We start from the raw sequence: 16,512 nt of genomic DNA on the forward strand, positions 1-16,512 counted from the left end.
CTGGAAACAAGCTCCAATCAAAGAGAAAGAGAGAGTGTGAAGTAAAGGGGGATCTGGGGTTGGGGGAATTGACCTTGAATTGGCCTTCTGCTAAAGCAATCAAGACTTTCTTCAATAAATCTGCATAAAGAAAAAAACGCCATTAGCCTTTCCCCTAAATGTGACACTGCTACAGTATTTTGAGAGAAAACAATGACTCCTTTAGCAGGAAACGGCGCCTTTTATCACGGGACCGTATTAAAAGGTCCTCATAATTTTCAAGAAGGAGGGGGGCAGCGATCCACTCTTCATTTTTAAGAAAATTCCCCCTAAAACCTTTGGGCCACCTCTCTCTTCTAATAAAATAAGATGAAGTCACTCTTCTTGAAGGTTTTTCTCTCCAGGCCAATCTTCAAATGCTCCCCTCTGGCATTTTTCTGTTGGTTGTAGTGTGCCGTTACCTCTGCCATCCCAACTCCTGGATGGAGGTTTTTATTCTCTTCCACACCATGCAGGAATGAGCTAGCTGAACTGTAGTCGCGGCCTCATGGCATGCCGCCCATTGACAATGCATACTGCACGTGTTGCTCTAATCTGATTGGCTTTACACAATTTCAAGAGTGCATTAGTCCACTTGGAAACAACCTCAAGATGTGGATGAATAAAAAACTGTATTTTCCAAAGGTAAACAGGCTAATAGCACCAAATAACTGAAAAACGCTGATACTTTTAGGGTGTGTTCATATGTGTAGTTTGGTTCTCTTGGTTCTTTTGGGCTGGACCAAAAAGAAAATAATACATTTAGTCCTGGTTCGCTTAGCATTCACACTGTCATTTTTAAAAACAAACTTAAAGATACAAAACAAGACATTTTGGAATATATTGTATGGACCTTACTCGAAAATCCGAAACAATGCTGTGTGCTGTGCAAAACACTCTTGTTGTATGTGCATATATTGGATGGTATTTTCACCAGCTGAGAAATGAGAGCTTAGAAAATGTGTAAAATCAAAACAGCATTAGGAATTCCTTCGTTGCACACAAACAAATATTTGCTGCAAGGAGGCGGCGTTTCTGACGCCTGTACAGAACTGTAATAGTTAATGTAACTCCTATGATTTTATTAGACTTGACTCTATTGCAGCTTTCATTGGTCAAGGACCGCCCAAGAATACGTTTGACTGACATGTAACGCAACAAATCACAGTTTTTGTTCAGTCATGTTTAGGGCCGTGAAAATGTAAAGACGATGTCCCTACAATAACAGACCAGCGTGCATCTATAAATTATTTATTCAAGAATGTTGTGCAAATTTACTGCAATAATGGAGCCGCGAACTTCACATACTTTTGAAAATCTGGCGTTTAGATGATCCTGGTAAGCGCTCATTGTCACAGTTGTAAACCCGACAGCATTCTTCTTCCACAAGGGAGTTTGGCGTCATGGCATTTGTTTCCAGGCGGACCGTTAAAGAACGCAACACACACGTCTCACAGACATCCTATACAACCAATCAGGTGACAACTTCGAAACTCCAGAAGTGTTTCCAGAAAAGTGTGCCATATGTGTTAGACGTTCAGCCAACGGTCTGTGGCGTGACGTCTGAGGCTGAGACTACACCTATTATGAGAAAAAAATAAACCTGACATTCTGTCCTTATTTGGGTCGCCTCATGTGACATCACATCCTGGTACATGTTGTGTTCATAATTCAGTCAAACCGTACCAGAGTTTATTTAGGAGTGGACCGAGATCCATCTTTTCAGTGGTTCGGATGGTAGCGTTCACACTTTTCAAATGAACCTTAGTTTCAATTTAACTAAACCTGCCAAGAGTGAGCATACCCTGAACCTTTGTTTGTGGCACTTAGGAGCAAGTAAACTAGATGTCCATACTACTTTTGGATTAAATGAAATTCTGATCCAATCAACACACACTTTTGATTCCCCCCAGTGTTTTCTGTACAGCAGATCATGGACCAACACTTCTGTGCAATTATTTGAGTTTTATCTATATCATTCTTTTGTGCTATCAACTTTTTCAGATAAAACTGACACTGAATGACATGTAACAACTGTGACTGGCTGCTTTACTCTATACCTGTCTAACTGGATGGGCCTTTGTCCCTCTTCCCAGTGCAGACACAGGTCTCCGAATGCAAACTCTTAACGGAGAGTTTTAAGAAGAGGATTTACACTCCATCCTGGCTGCTATGGTTGGGTGGCTACGCTACAAGCTCTTATCTGTGAAATCTGCTTCATCTTTGTTGGACTAAACCCTTCACTATTCTCTATGCTCTCTTAACTCTAGCCCTATCCTTCCCTTTGGCTCGTCCTGTTTCTTAGCAGACACACAAACATATCTCTAAAAATGGTCTCTTTGGATCGCGTTCAGCTCATGACGAGCTCTTTCCCCACTTCCTCCTCGTTAGAGCAGGAAGCCTCTGCGGCTTTATAAGAGCAACTTAAACTGGGATCTCTCTCGCCCTTTCTCTGTTTGTCTTTCCCTTGCTTATCCTCTTACTGTATTTACAGTATCCTAGAGGCTTAATACACCATTTTATCTTTCATTTCACCCTCATTTTCTCCACCAATTTCTGAACCAAGCACTCCAACTCGACTAGCCCCGGCGCTGTTTTGCATACCGTCTGATTTGAGCCAATCAGAATGTAGAAGGCGTGACCATTTATAAAAAAAGCGACTGTATAGCGACCGCATCTGATTAGAACCGCCCTCAGCCTCATCTGCGGCCGGATCTGTGCACCCCATCAGTCAAGTGTAATTGAGTTTCAGGGGGGAATGCTCACACAGGAGTCGCACCCCTGCCCGCAACTTTGAACGAGGCTGAAGGACTTCAGCGGAGGGGGGCACATATTACGAAGTATGTGGTCAAGTCAGGGACGCAATCACGATCAAAACCCAGATTGAAATAACTTCAGTGTTAACACCCACCACAAGTTGATGAAAGCCCCAGTTTTGATTTTTGCGCTGCTTAGATAATTTGCGTTTTTGTTTTTTTTCCCCTCCAATGACTCAGCCCAAACTGCCGCAGGGCCTTCAGGATGCATAGGGATAAATTACAACCACATTCCTCCACAGGCTCCGAGCGGCACAAACTTTCCTAGCTGCTCCTAACGATCATGGCTAGACTGTTGTGAATCCTCGCTTGCTAACACACAGGAGACCGAGCTATGTGAAATTTCACCGCTTTAGGAGACAAAAAACAGCAACGTCAATGCGCCAATCGGTTTTCTATGGCAACGGCTCTTAATGGAACAAGCCCCACCCTAAACAAACCACCCCAATGGTTTGCATGGAAGCACTCAGCCTTTAAAAGAGCCCAACAGGGTATTAAATATTTGTGGAAAATAACCCACTTTCAAACACAAAGTTTTATAAAACCCTTCTCAATTCTTAACGGCTTTTATTAATCTGATAGGCCCTGAATGAGCTGTAAGACTCGTAATGTGGCTGCCTACTGGCTTAGACGGCGAGCAAAAAGAGGAAGGAGTCAGATACATCAGGGTATCTTTTTCCAAGCCAAAGTTCAATCTGAAACAGATGCCACGACTACGAATGGTGTGGGTTTTGTCGCATGTGAACACGCAAATAAAGCCATCAGAAAAGCAGCGCCACAGACTGACAGCTCCCCTCTTGGCAGGATGATTCATCAGCTGGCCGATAGAGTGACAAACCTCAGAAATATTTTGTGTTTAGACTGAAGCCCGGGTTTCATTACTTTCAAAGGACAGCAGAACAAATAAACATATATAAATACATAAATTAAAAATCTGAACGTAGCAACGACTGAAATGTTCGGTTCTATGGCACGTCAGCTGGTGTAGTTTATGCTGTTGTGGCTCTGGCGCTGTAACCCAAGCCAGCAACGAGCTCGGGAACGCAAAAACCCGATTCGTCAGGGCGCGAAAATCACAATAAACCTGCTGAAGTATTTCGCTGTTTGCCTTGGCGGCTTCCAGCTGAGAAGGCTCAATCGCGCTTATGGTTTCATCATTTGGGGGTATTTATTTCATATATTATTCTTCCTCTCGCCCGAGTCGAATGTGTTGCGAGACGTACCCTCCTTCCAGCTCTGGGTGCTTGAGGTGCTTTCATACATATTTGCTGGGTGGGAAAATAAAGGAGAAGCGAGCTCTGGAACAGACAAGCGCGGGGCACAGAGGGCTCATCTCACATTGCTTTGAAGACGGGACCGTGCTTTCCCTCGCTCTGGCTGTTTAGGGGTCGGTTGAGAAGTTTTGTTGGTTTAGTCGGTCAGCACCCCCTCAGGATTAGCACTCGTTGAAACGATGTATTACAAAAACAGCATTTGAGAGTTGGATATAGAAAACTCAAGACAAAAGAAACCAATGCAACAGCACAAGACTTCAGTTCAGGTTAGAGTCTAAACAGCAGATTTTTATATATTTTCTGATAAGCGCAAAACCCAGCATCATGATGTTGCAGGTGGCTGGTCAGGGCGTTGCAATTGGACTATTAAAGTATTCAAAGTCATGTTTAGTACCTTGCTATGTGGTTGTGTAAGTCTGAAAATCTTCTCGTCTCTAAAATGCAAGTCAATGGGATTTTTTTGTCCCTTTATCGTCTTCCAGGTGAAAGCTGTAAAGCCACACAAATCGAGATCTCATACAAGTTTGTATTACAAACACTGTGGGATGGGTTATAAATCATAGATTTAGCATGAACAATACTATTAGTGATGCTTGCCTTAGCAATCAACAGATCAAAAATTAATAAGTGGTCAGTGACGCCTCTGTGTCTCACTTCCTGTCTCTGTGATGTGTTTGCTTTAAGGAGTGTTCATTCATACAACTGCTGTTCAAACGTTTCAACTACGTTACACTGTCTGCAGCCACACACCTTTGTGACTTATAGATGACTACTGCTATTACTGATACACGGCATTACTTGAACAATGATGTGAGTAAACGAAAGAGAGACAGAGACGCTCGTAATATAAAGGCCCACTTACAGCAGACATATGCTCCGGCTCCATGTGTTTTCATTAATCGTGGCTGTGCGGGTTGTGGGCTTGTTCCACTATGTTTACCCCCATTTCCTGCCCGTTTAAATTACACTGCACTTACGCAGCCCTGGATTCATGGCCCTGTCAGCCTGCAGCCCGCCCCACTGGGCACAGACGCACTGCAGTCGCCAACACGGCACATCAGGGGGCTGATCCAGGACCAGCTCCTGTTGCTTTTAACCAACAGTCCTACCCGAAGAGCCCACCGGTGGCGGTCCATCAGAGGAGGTACGGCAGACGGAGTCTCCTCAAATATCTATTCAAATTAATGTAGGAAGAAAGCAGTGCTCAAGTAGGCCAGTACACAACCGAGTGGGACCCTTGAGGTGGACCTTGACGTTTTTTTCTACTTTAAACACTGAAGTAAAGTGACATAAATAATAAGGGATGCACTGATAATAAAATTCTGGTCAGTAACCATAAGACAGTAATTATTTTCAATAAATGGCCAATAAATAAATAAATATATATATATATTAAAAACGTAAAAAAAAAAAAAAAAAAAGTCAATAAAAATACTACAAGTGAATTATAATGCACAGTATGGATATGTAATGTTTATTTTGAGATTTGCTAAAGATTACATTTAACAGTGTTTTTAAATTGATGTTTTAAAGATTAACTTAGCATTTGGTTAAACTTTATTTTAAGGTGTCATTGTTACATTGTAATTATGTATTTAAGCACTGAGTAATATTCATTAACAACATGTACTTACTATAGGTTTAGGGTTGGATTAGGGTTTGGTTGAGGGTAAATTTCATGTAATTATACATAATTTACTGTTATTACTATGGTAAGTACAATGCCACTGTAAAATAAAGTGTTACCACATTTTATAAAGTGAGCATTATACTGTATGACAGCATAGGTAATTGAAACAAACAATTAAATATCTAATACCGATAAAATAAAAATGACACCCATAAGTTAAAAAAAAATCTTTAACATTGGCTGATAACTGATATGGTGCTGTAATGCATATAATGCATATATGATCTGCCAATATTAGAGTTGTTTAATATATTGTCTTTTTGTGCTCTGATCTCTTGTAAAAATATATCCATCTTGTTTTTCTTTCCTGTTCTTAAATCCAACTGACCAATCAGAACATGTTTGCAAATGTGACAGAAAAAGGCAAAACAGAGAAGAATTTAAATTGGCTTTCTTTTGTATCAGAGGCAACCTTTCAAGCCAATTAGGCTGCGTTCACACTGCAGGCTGAAACGACCCAATTCCGTTTTTTTTGCCCTTATGCGACCTGTATCTGATCTTTTCATGACAGTCTGAACGACACAGATCCGATCTTTTCAAATGCGACCCAGGCCACTTGGGTATGTGGTCCAAATCCGATACATATCCGATCTTTTGAAATGCGTCTTCAGTCTGAACTGCCAGGTCACATGTATCCGACCCGCACGTCGTTGATACGCGACAAACGTCATCATTGTACGTTGAAGTAGGCGGGAATGAGAAGATAAACAACTATGGCGGACGATGCTGAGACCAGTCAGTGGAAGGGAAGCGACTCCGCACCCACACGTTTCTCTGTACCGACGTTGCTACCACTGCTCCACAAAACGCCATGGCCAAAAACCTTGCTCTCCTCCTCTTTTTTAATTTTCTTCTTAACATGAGAAGGTTGTAATGGTGCTGGCTCCGTTGCGAAAATAACTTTAATAAAGCTAAACGAACTCCAATGCTGACACCCATATTTGGCTACTTCCGTAAACAACAAGTGACGTCGTTGACCGTTGAGTACTCTTCTGCGCATGCGGGTCACTTCTGGGTCATTTCACGTTCACACAGGAGATCACAAAAGGTCGCATTTAATTGGAAATGTGAACGGCCTTGCAAAAAAATCGCATTTTTTCCAAAAATTGGAATTGAGCATTAAGCCCTGCAGTGTGAACGCAGCCTTAGTTTTCTCTTTCAATTAACATATGCAACAGGTGAAGAAAGATTCTCAAACTTAGCCAAAAGACTGACAAAGTCCAAATTATTGAAGGATCTCATAAAAAAGAATGACTGAATGACAGCTATAATAATCTAGCAGGATGAATGTTAGTCATAGTCCAGTAAGACTAAATGATTATCAAAACCTACTACAATCTATTACTGGTTTGATTTAAATATCAGCCTCCCTGGAAAACTCCCACACGGACCGCCACTGGAGCCCACACAGAGATCTGATGCCAGCTCTGACAGGTGTGAGCCTGTGAATCATCACAAAATCTGCATGAATCCTTATTGAACTCTTGATCTATTCGAAGGGGAACGTCTGAAAACAGATGGCTAAAATAAACATCTATCGGAGTGCCAATCGGAAAGGAAACAGAGAGGAGAAGTGAGCGAAAGACAGATGAAGGTGCGCTGAGAACGAGAGAGAGAGGAAGAGGGAAGGAAAAAGAACGGAGGACTCAAGGCCTAACAGATTATTTCTGTTCCAGCCCTGAGGTCATTAATAATCAATCTTCTCTAGTTCATGTTTTATTCAGAGTGACCCGTAAAATGCAAGACTCTCCCCTATTTATACAGCTGGCTTTGTGCTGCCAGATCACAGCCAGATGACTTTGGCCAAGGGCGGTCGAGCACTCCGCTTCTCTCCTCCAAGATTGTAAACTTTACATACTGATCTAAGATCAGCAGTCTCTAAAGTAAATAGAAGACTCGAACGTTATGAGAGAGGAGCTGAAACTGGCCACAGAACATAACTGACAGTAACTTTCATCAAACAATGACTGCTCATCACAGACACATCTGCAGTGCAGGAGTGGGGCGTCTCACAGCTGCGGACAGTGTCACAGATGATTGCTTTTCACAAGGAATTATTCATAATTAGGTATTGAAACCAGCAAAAAAAAGAACCATTGTTCTACCATATATAAATGTGTGAGTGTATACATTTATGATATCTGTACCACAGTACCATCACAGTATATTTTTGTAAGGGCATATTTATTACTCACGACCCACTAACCCTTCAGCTAAACTCTAAAGGCCCTATCAGATGTATAATGCACAATAATTTTGTTTTTGTTCCTAAAAACACCAATTCTTCATCTAAATGGGGTGCGTTTTTGGTGAGTCTATTGTCTTTGTTGGCTCTGCGGGTTGTATGACTGAGTGGTTCTTTCAGCACCGGCTTAATCACCTTCCTGCATTCCAGGCGTTTAAACAGAGATGCAGTAACATCCTGTGAACAGCTCAAACCAAATAAAACAACATTACGCCATAAACAGAGAAAAAAAACAGGCAAGGAGGACGAGTAATAAAAGAAGCATTGACCACAACAGAGGACAAGCTGGCAGCTAGGCCTAATGGGGCGGTCTGGCGGAGAGCGAGTAATATACGAGTTCACAATATACGTGTGTTTTTGTGCGCATTATGATCCTCCTGTGTGTTTGCATTGTCTGCGTCCTGATTAGTCAATTCTGATGTCTAGCTTATGTATAACTTGGTTGTGCAATCTTCGATTTTCCTGTCTGAGTAACTCCGCCATCGTCATTCAATGTGAAGAGACGAGAGCTTTAGAAGAGTTGGGAAACAAACGCAAAGGAAGACAACCTTTCAATGAAAGTCAATGTGGTCCAAAACTACACTGGACCCTATCGACTTTCATTGTATGGACACAAACGGTTCTTCAAAATAGCTTCTTGTGTGGGTTTGGAAACAACATTAGGGTGAGTAAATGATGACAGAAATGTCTTTTTTTTTGAGTGAGCTATCCCTTTAAAAGAAAAGAAACAAAAAGGAAACACTGTCTTTATATGCTATAAACTGCGAGAGAGACAAAGGACATCAGGGTAGAAACCCCAAAGTCCTACATTACCCAGCTCTGTGCCAGCTTAGAGTGCCAGGCCAGTAAAAAGGAAGCCCATAAAAACTGTTAATTAAAAGATCAATGTTTAGCTTCAAAGAAAGGGCAAGGGCTCAAACAGTGTGCGGCCCCTCGTAAATACTAAAGCACATTTTGAATGCAAGAAGCTTGTCATTAGTAGAGGACTGGGCATAGCGGACACCAACCTCAATCCTCTACAGGCTCGATGGCGACACAAAGGGCCATTCAATTAGTCACTAATAACTTGGTTTATAAGAATGATGATTAGCAAAGAGTCCCCTCCCAAATCGAGCCATTTAAGGGTCTATGGAGAGGCATACGTGCCATCAAAAGACACCACAAGTAAATTCATGTGGACATTACTAACAATAATGGACTGAACAGAACACGCTAAATAAGCCAATAATGAGCCCAGACTTTTCTTGTCAATTTAAGCCTGTCATGGCCAAACGGGCCCGTTCTGGCATCTTCCGTGCTGAAGGGATCTAAATGGGTGAACTGCAGCGCGGAGAGAACGCTAATGTAATGTGCTACACTCCCAACGCAAAGAAAAGAAGAGAGGTCAAAGAAGACATCAATCAAACAGGCTTGTGAATGCCGGCAACTCGTCCAATCCACCATCTGCAAGTGATTCCACCATCAGAGAAAGACCAAAAGTGTCTTCAAGCGGATTGTGTCTTACATGTAGGACATGTAACTGAAGAATGAGCAGGATCCCGTACATGTGGATACCATATGGATGTGAAACGCTAAATATCTCTGAGCTATTGGATTTGGAGAGGAAAAATCCTGATATATGTGTAAATGTTTGAGAGGTAAAGCCTAACCGGTGAAGCCTGAAATATTCATTATCTTTGCCTTAATGTGTCCGACATGAAATCTCCATGTTGGCCAAGCCAAAACAAGGCTGCCAAGTGTTGCAACCCTGGCACAAACCTGAATGATCCCGAACAATCCTACACGATTCCTTCGCTTCTCATTCTCACAGGAGTGACGTCATCAAAGAGGACGCATTTGTCTGAGAACCCATTTGAGTCAGAAACCTGGCGCGGAGGTCCAGGAGTTCTTATCACCCTCCCCATAACAGCAGTGCTTTCTAAACACTGTCATCGATAGTTTGGACAACATAAACACAGGATCGTTGACCTTAGAGGAGGTCTAGGAGGAATAACGGCTTGGCGAGACCAAGCGAAAACAGAGTTCAGCTAACAGAGTCTCTGTCTGCTGCTTGACACAACACTTTTCAGGATAGCCCCCAGTGAAGGGCTTGAGGCTGCTATTGAGGAGAACGGGAATCCTAAGGGTATTTTCTCCAGGTGTTACAGGGCAAAGGAGGTCTATCATTATTCTGGAAATTCTGGCCTCTTTTAAGCACATTACAGGCAAGAATTTAATCCGAAATCCACAAAACAGACCTGATGTTTACATAGCGCAGTAGCTTCGACTGACCAGTGGCAACACTCCGTTTGAAAAGGCCGTGCAACCTCTCAGTCCGTCCGTACAGTCTGATGAAAGCTGTCTCCCTCAAAGGAAAATAAATGTACAGACGCCTACTTCATATTAAACAAGGGGGTGTATGGGGGGAGGGGGAGTCCCTTGGAAAGTGCCAATTTTTGGAACAAAGTTTACTTGCAGCAAACTAAAAATCTTAAACATTATTTGTTCGCTGGCCAAAGGCTTGTCATCAGGCAGCCCACATAAAAAAATGCATTTCAATAATGTCGGAGCGGGCCAAAAACCTGCCAAGCAGATAGTTCCCCATGCAGTGAAACACATGAGCATTGTATGAGCCTTGGCACCGTCACAGCAGATCACTCTCCTCTCCTCTTGAGGAATGGGGCCGATTTAAAGTGAGTATAATGTATATGTAGACTTCCAGACAATTTATTTTTCTGATGTTACAAAAAGCATCGGGATGGATGCAGAACTGGGACGCACCGACGCAGGGACTAAACCCAGTGTCCGTTTGCAGACAATTTACTGTTAAGGTAGGTATGGCAATGGGTTCAAAGTGAAGTAGAGAAAATAGATCCACGCATACATTTATTACAGAGAGGGGATCGTTCATCATGGAGAGACTAAATCCAGCCACTACCTCCTCAAACACTTCTCTCTTTTGCCGTCCAAATGCTGACACTCCTTTTCTTTATCGCACCATTCCAGTTGCTCTTCTTCTTTTTTTGTCTTTCTCACCACTCTTGGCTCTCCCCCATCTTTTAAGTGAGCCTTGGGTAGCTTTCTGGTTTTCTTTTGTTAAAGTAACAGTAAATGAAGCTAATAAAACACAATATATTGGACTATTTATTTTCTGTAGGAACACATTCCACTCTATAAAGAGGACTAATGGCATTTACACAGAGCCGGACTGATTCTCAAAGCCAATAGGAGATTTATAGACAGTGAACGTCAGCGTCAGCTAAGGGCTGTGCGGGCCAGGCCAGATGGCTCCAATAATCAATGGGTGACAAATCCAAGTACCCGAGAAACCTTACGGTACCTTGAGTGCATATACTCGCATAAATACACAAACTTTATGTGCGAAGCGGAGTCGTGAAATAAAAGGTAAGATGATATAAAAAGTCACATTGATTTCATCTATCAAGTCTTTATATGGTAACACTTTACAAAAAGGTTCAATTTGGTACAATGAACTAAATACGCGCAAAAGTATATAAACCTAGATTAATGAATGCTGTTATATTATTAGCACATGCAAGCTCATTTGTTAATTCATGTTAATGCATTTAACCTTATTGCAAAGTGTTAACCTGTGCAACTGTGAATAGAGAAACGCTAGATAGGTATGGATCCACACAATAAAAAGTATATATATATATTTCAAAGAAAAAGAGTATACCCACGTAGATGTCATCCTATCTTACCTGTTCTGGGCTCATCTTCTGAAGCTCCTCCTCCCAGGCGTCTTGTTGGCTGCGGTGGTATGCGGAAGGCGGGGCCAGGTCCTGCAGGATGTGGGGGTCTCTCTCGTGGCAGAGGGCCGTGAGGTGGCCGATGTACAGTTTCAGCTTACTGCGGTTCTGATTGAGGTCTATGAGTGGGGGGATAATCTGTCCAAAAACAGGAATGAGGAAATGGGTTAGAGATAAAGAGCCATTTCAATCTCAGTTTTCCTCTAGCGTTCAAGAATGAGATATTTGGACACGAGCCAGTGAGATAAAAAGGCGGGTATGCAGACGCATGCTAAAATGACACGCAAACAACACGTTTAGCAAGCCAGAACACAGAGTTCAAATTTTGCTTTGTCACATATGATTGTATTCAAAAAGAAAAAGGGGGGGGGAGGGGGGAATAAAAAAAAGAGCAATATTCAGTGAAAGGTTGCGGATGATTATGGATGATAGACCACAGCTGAAACACATGAATCACAGTGAGAACAGTGGTATAATACAAATGTGTCAGGAGAAACATTCCCATTCCAGGAACACAGACAAACAATCTCAGTTACCTGGACCGCTGCCGACAGATGCCCGGTCTTTACACAACATCTCTATACACACAGCAGACACTCACACGGCTTTTCCGTATCAATCAAAATAATACATACACTTGTGCGGGAGCAAATCCAAAAACCATATGTCTCTGTGTCATGTGTGTATCTCACTGGCTTCAACAAAGAATTCTGGTACAATGCATGATTGATCCATCACATTTGTTTCCACATCAGTCTAAAAATGTGAAAAAAAAATTGCAATATGCGGTTTGTGTGTGAGTGCGAGCGAGTGCCGATAGCCGTATGCTTTCAAAAGCATGCCTAAACTGGAACCGAAAAGGATGTCGGTTTAAACCCGGCAAGGTGTGATCCATGAACTATCACTGCTGTGCTTTGAGTAATATAATATAATATATAAACAGAACGTATATTTTTGTTTACTTTTTGGATTTAAATAGGCAAATGCTTTAGTGTCTATGATTGGATCATTATAGCAGTGATTATTATGTTTCTAGCTTGTTTTATGTTTGGCAACAGTACTTCTAACACTAATTGATGGAGTGTGTAGCTTTTCATTTCTTAAACAACCATGTAGGAAGACACATCATGGCCATATTCCAGGATGACAATGTCAAGATTCATCAGCTCAAACTGTGAAAGAATGAAGAATCATTTTCACACATGAATTGGCACCTCGGAGTCCAGACCTTAAATTCATTGAAAGTGGGATGTGCTGGAGGAGACTTGACAGAGTCCTTGACTCTTGCATTGTCAATACAAGATGTGTACAAAAATGGAAATAACATCACAGCATTTATTTTCATCAAGAGGTGCATTCATTTTTGTTCAAGATCATGTATTGACAATGCAAGAGTCCAGCACTCTGTAAAGTCTCCTCCTGTCTTCCTGCATGGTTGTTTAAGAAATGAAAAGCTACACACTCCATCAATTAGGGTTGGAAGAACTGTTGCCAAAAATATAACAAGGGCAGTGTTTTATATCAAATTATAATCAGTTAATGTATTATGAAATAACATAAATTACTGCATTTAAAAAAGTATATATTAACCTAGATTAATAACTATTGTTCATTGGTAGATCATGAAAGCTAATGAATTAAACATTACTTTAAAATCGAAAAATACAACTGCTCCCTGTGTGTTCAACAATCAATGGGTATATACAATAAAACGTGATGCATTTAAAACAAAATAGTATGCCCATATTGATACTGAGGGCTCATATTAAGCCCCCTATTGTGGTTTTATTAAAAACAATAAAGAGAATATAAATGGAAGATATTACATTCATAAATAATGATAACATAATATAAGTAATAACAAAATACAGTCAATACTGTAAGTGGAAAACAGACTCAACTCGTAGCACAATCCACGGCTGGCCTTTTCCTTTCCTGGTCACATTCTCTTATATGAATCAAGATGTTACATAACCTGGTTTTGGGCTGCAATGGTGCACCCATAAATTCTGGGATGGGAGAGGTGAGCAATGTTTTCGAAATACTACAGTACAACACAAGACAGCAAAAGATCTATTGAAACGTTCCCATATAAATACCTTGTCAAAGAGGGTCGAGAACATAGTAGGGCTTAGGGAACCCTCCGAACACTCCTCATCGCTCAATAGCAGAAAGCAAATACAGTTACCTGATTGTCGAGAGGCGGAGAGAGGAAACAGAGGCTAAAAAGAAAGAGTGAGTGATGAGAGAGCTGTAAGAAAAGACAGGGACATAGTCTGCTTTGGTCTGAAGCAGCATGAGCTCGCAAGAACATTTGTGTCCCCACACTTTATTAATTCTTATTAACCCCATCTGTATCTTTCCAGGGCAGAATGTTATTGTGTTTTCGTTGGCTCACCGGGGGCAATGAAGGCTCTCTTGGGTGGACCTTGGCCGCAGAGCAAGATCAAACAAAACTGTGAAAGAACAAGATGGAGGAAGGTGGAGGAAGACCATGAAACCAAGGTTGAAGAGCTTTTGAGAGAGAAAGAGTGGATGAGAGAGTCAAGGAATGGAGGAATGTCTAAAAACGGTTCTCCCTGATTCTGGAAACAATTAGACGGTGCAAACTGGGTTTCTGCACAGAACCGGAGCAGCAGACGCACCGAGACCTACATCATGCTCTCGTTAGTCTACGGTCTAGCGCGGCCCCGTCTCCAAAACCTACTAAAGCACATTTGGGTGCCAAAATCCAAACCCCTGCCTCATGGTGAATGAATAATAAGGGAGGAATTCATCTGTTGAATTCATCTGTTGAATCAGCTGTGACAAAAAAAGTCGACATTTATCTACATGACACACGGCAGACCAATAGCGGCGTCTTTTGTATCAGAGCCGGATCTGAAACAGCTGTAAGGGGCGATACCTCCTTCCGCATCTCCGTCAGGTCTTGTATCTCAGCCAAGAGCTGCTGCGGGAGGATATATGGGGCCTCCGGATTGACTGGCAGCCACAGAAAGAGGGACGAGGCCTTAAAAAGGCGGTCTGATAGAAGCCCTCCAAACCGCTGTGACAGAACGGCCGGGTGGATATGCTCGGAAAAACAGCTGAGTTAAAATAAACCCCGGCCTTAGCGATGGTGCCACATAAACGTGCACACACACCATTACACAGAGACTTGCTACGTACATGGTTGACTGAAAGCATGCTGTGCGCTAATAAGCTTTAAAAATGCCCAACCAATGATGGGATTTGACATTTATTCCCCACTCTTCCTTCCCATCTGCTATGAGAAAAGATGAATGGACTCCAGTTCTGAGACTCAATGCCCAAACACAGCGCTATCCGGCACTCTATGATTTTAATAGCTAAGTCAACACTAAGTCTGGTGAGAGAATGCTGATAAACAGTCCTGAAAACTTCACCTGAGTGTCCTGCTTCATCATCTGTAATCAAATTAGTAGTATAGTCAAGAAATGTGTATGGTAGTTTCGTGACCAGGCTTTGAGGATGGTCACAGTTAGCCCAATGCTAGTTAGCATAGCGCTTACATCCGTCTTGCCATAGCTGGCGATGTTTTCTGTCAACTCGGTGCTGTCACAACTGTTTGGCTAGTGCCGTGTTGCTGTATCATTTTTTTCTCCAAGTCCTGTGGTAGACTGAGATCATAAATAATGCAACAATAACAGAAACAAATATCATGCCCAGGTGACAGATTTACAACCGGGGAATTTTCCACTCAAAGCGCCATTTGTCTCGTCTTGCTTTGGACACACACGATGGATGGAAGTGGGTCCCTGTTCACCCATCATGCCTTGCATGACGTCTTGGAAAAATGATCTTGTTTTATAACACAATTTTAATTTATGACTGCAGACTTATTAATTTATGAATAATCTTTTGGTTTGCTCCGTTAAGTAAAACATGATCATATTTACATTAAAATACACATACACACACAAAAAAGACATCACTATTTTAATCATTTTGGGGTTAAATTTTTCCATCAAAAGTAATTGTACTGTTATATATACTGTAGTTCATTTTGCCCATCCCCAGGTTCCACTGCTAAGTGTGTCCTCATACGAGATCAATCGAGTAAGGACTCCAGGGACCCTCTAAGGACAAAAATACCAATAGATTGGGGGTGTTGATAACAAAGACCCTTGGCTGTTCTCTTGCTCTATGCAAAACTGATCACCTCGGCTACAAACATTACCTCCTTGAACCTCACACTCCAGCTCCTGCCTAAAGACTTCGCAAAGGGTTCACTGAGGAATCTGTCCATCTGCTCTCTTTCATTACTTCTCCTCTAAAAGAAGCTGTCTTCACCAGATGCTGCGGTGTGTTGCATTTCTACTCCTACCTGGCAAACTCATAGCTCGAGAACCCCTCCTCAAAAAGACCAGAGGGAAAGAGAAGTCAGACCCCTCAACAATGACCGGCCTCCTTCACATTCTCCCGCTCTCATTTATCACCTATCAGCTCATCGGGCGCCATTCGATACCCACACTGAGAGGCAGGAGACTGGATCAATGCTGTCAGTCAGGCGGTCCATCAGAGACGAGCCACTGGCTCCTTCCTCAAAGACTCCGGAGGCCCGGCGGCACAGGAAGCCCGACGCGGCCTCGAAGCCCAGCTCGGAACAGCTCGCTCCGGGTGGGGGAGGATCTGCGGACCACGAGCCTCTTTCACAGTAGCCGGGCCCTGGCGCACATCCTTTCCCGTGGCTGAGAGT

General features: G+C 42.3%; 1 protein-coding gene across 1 annotated transcript in view; it reads right to left on the reverse strand.

Annotated features, from left to right (window-relative positions):
• Window positions 1–16,512, reverse strand: part of erc1b (ELKS/RAB6-interacting/CAST family member 1b) — a 266,460-nt gene that overhangs the window by 19,797 nt on the left and 230,151 nt on the right. Inside the window, exon 19 of the mRNA XM_079817695.1 lies at window positions 11,748–11,933. Within this exon, the coding sequence (XP_079673821.1) occupies window positions 11,748–11,933 (186 nt within the window). The remainder of the gene's footprint in view (window positions 1–11,747; window positions 11,934–16,512) is intronic.

This window comes from Gobio gobio (assembly GCF_949357685.1).
Source record: "Gobio gobio genome assembly, chromosome: 5".
Taxonomy (NCBI): domain Eukaryota; kingdom Metazoa; phylum Chordata; class Actinopteri; order Cypriniformes; family Gobionidae; genus Gobio; species Gobio gobio.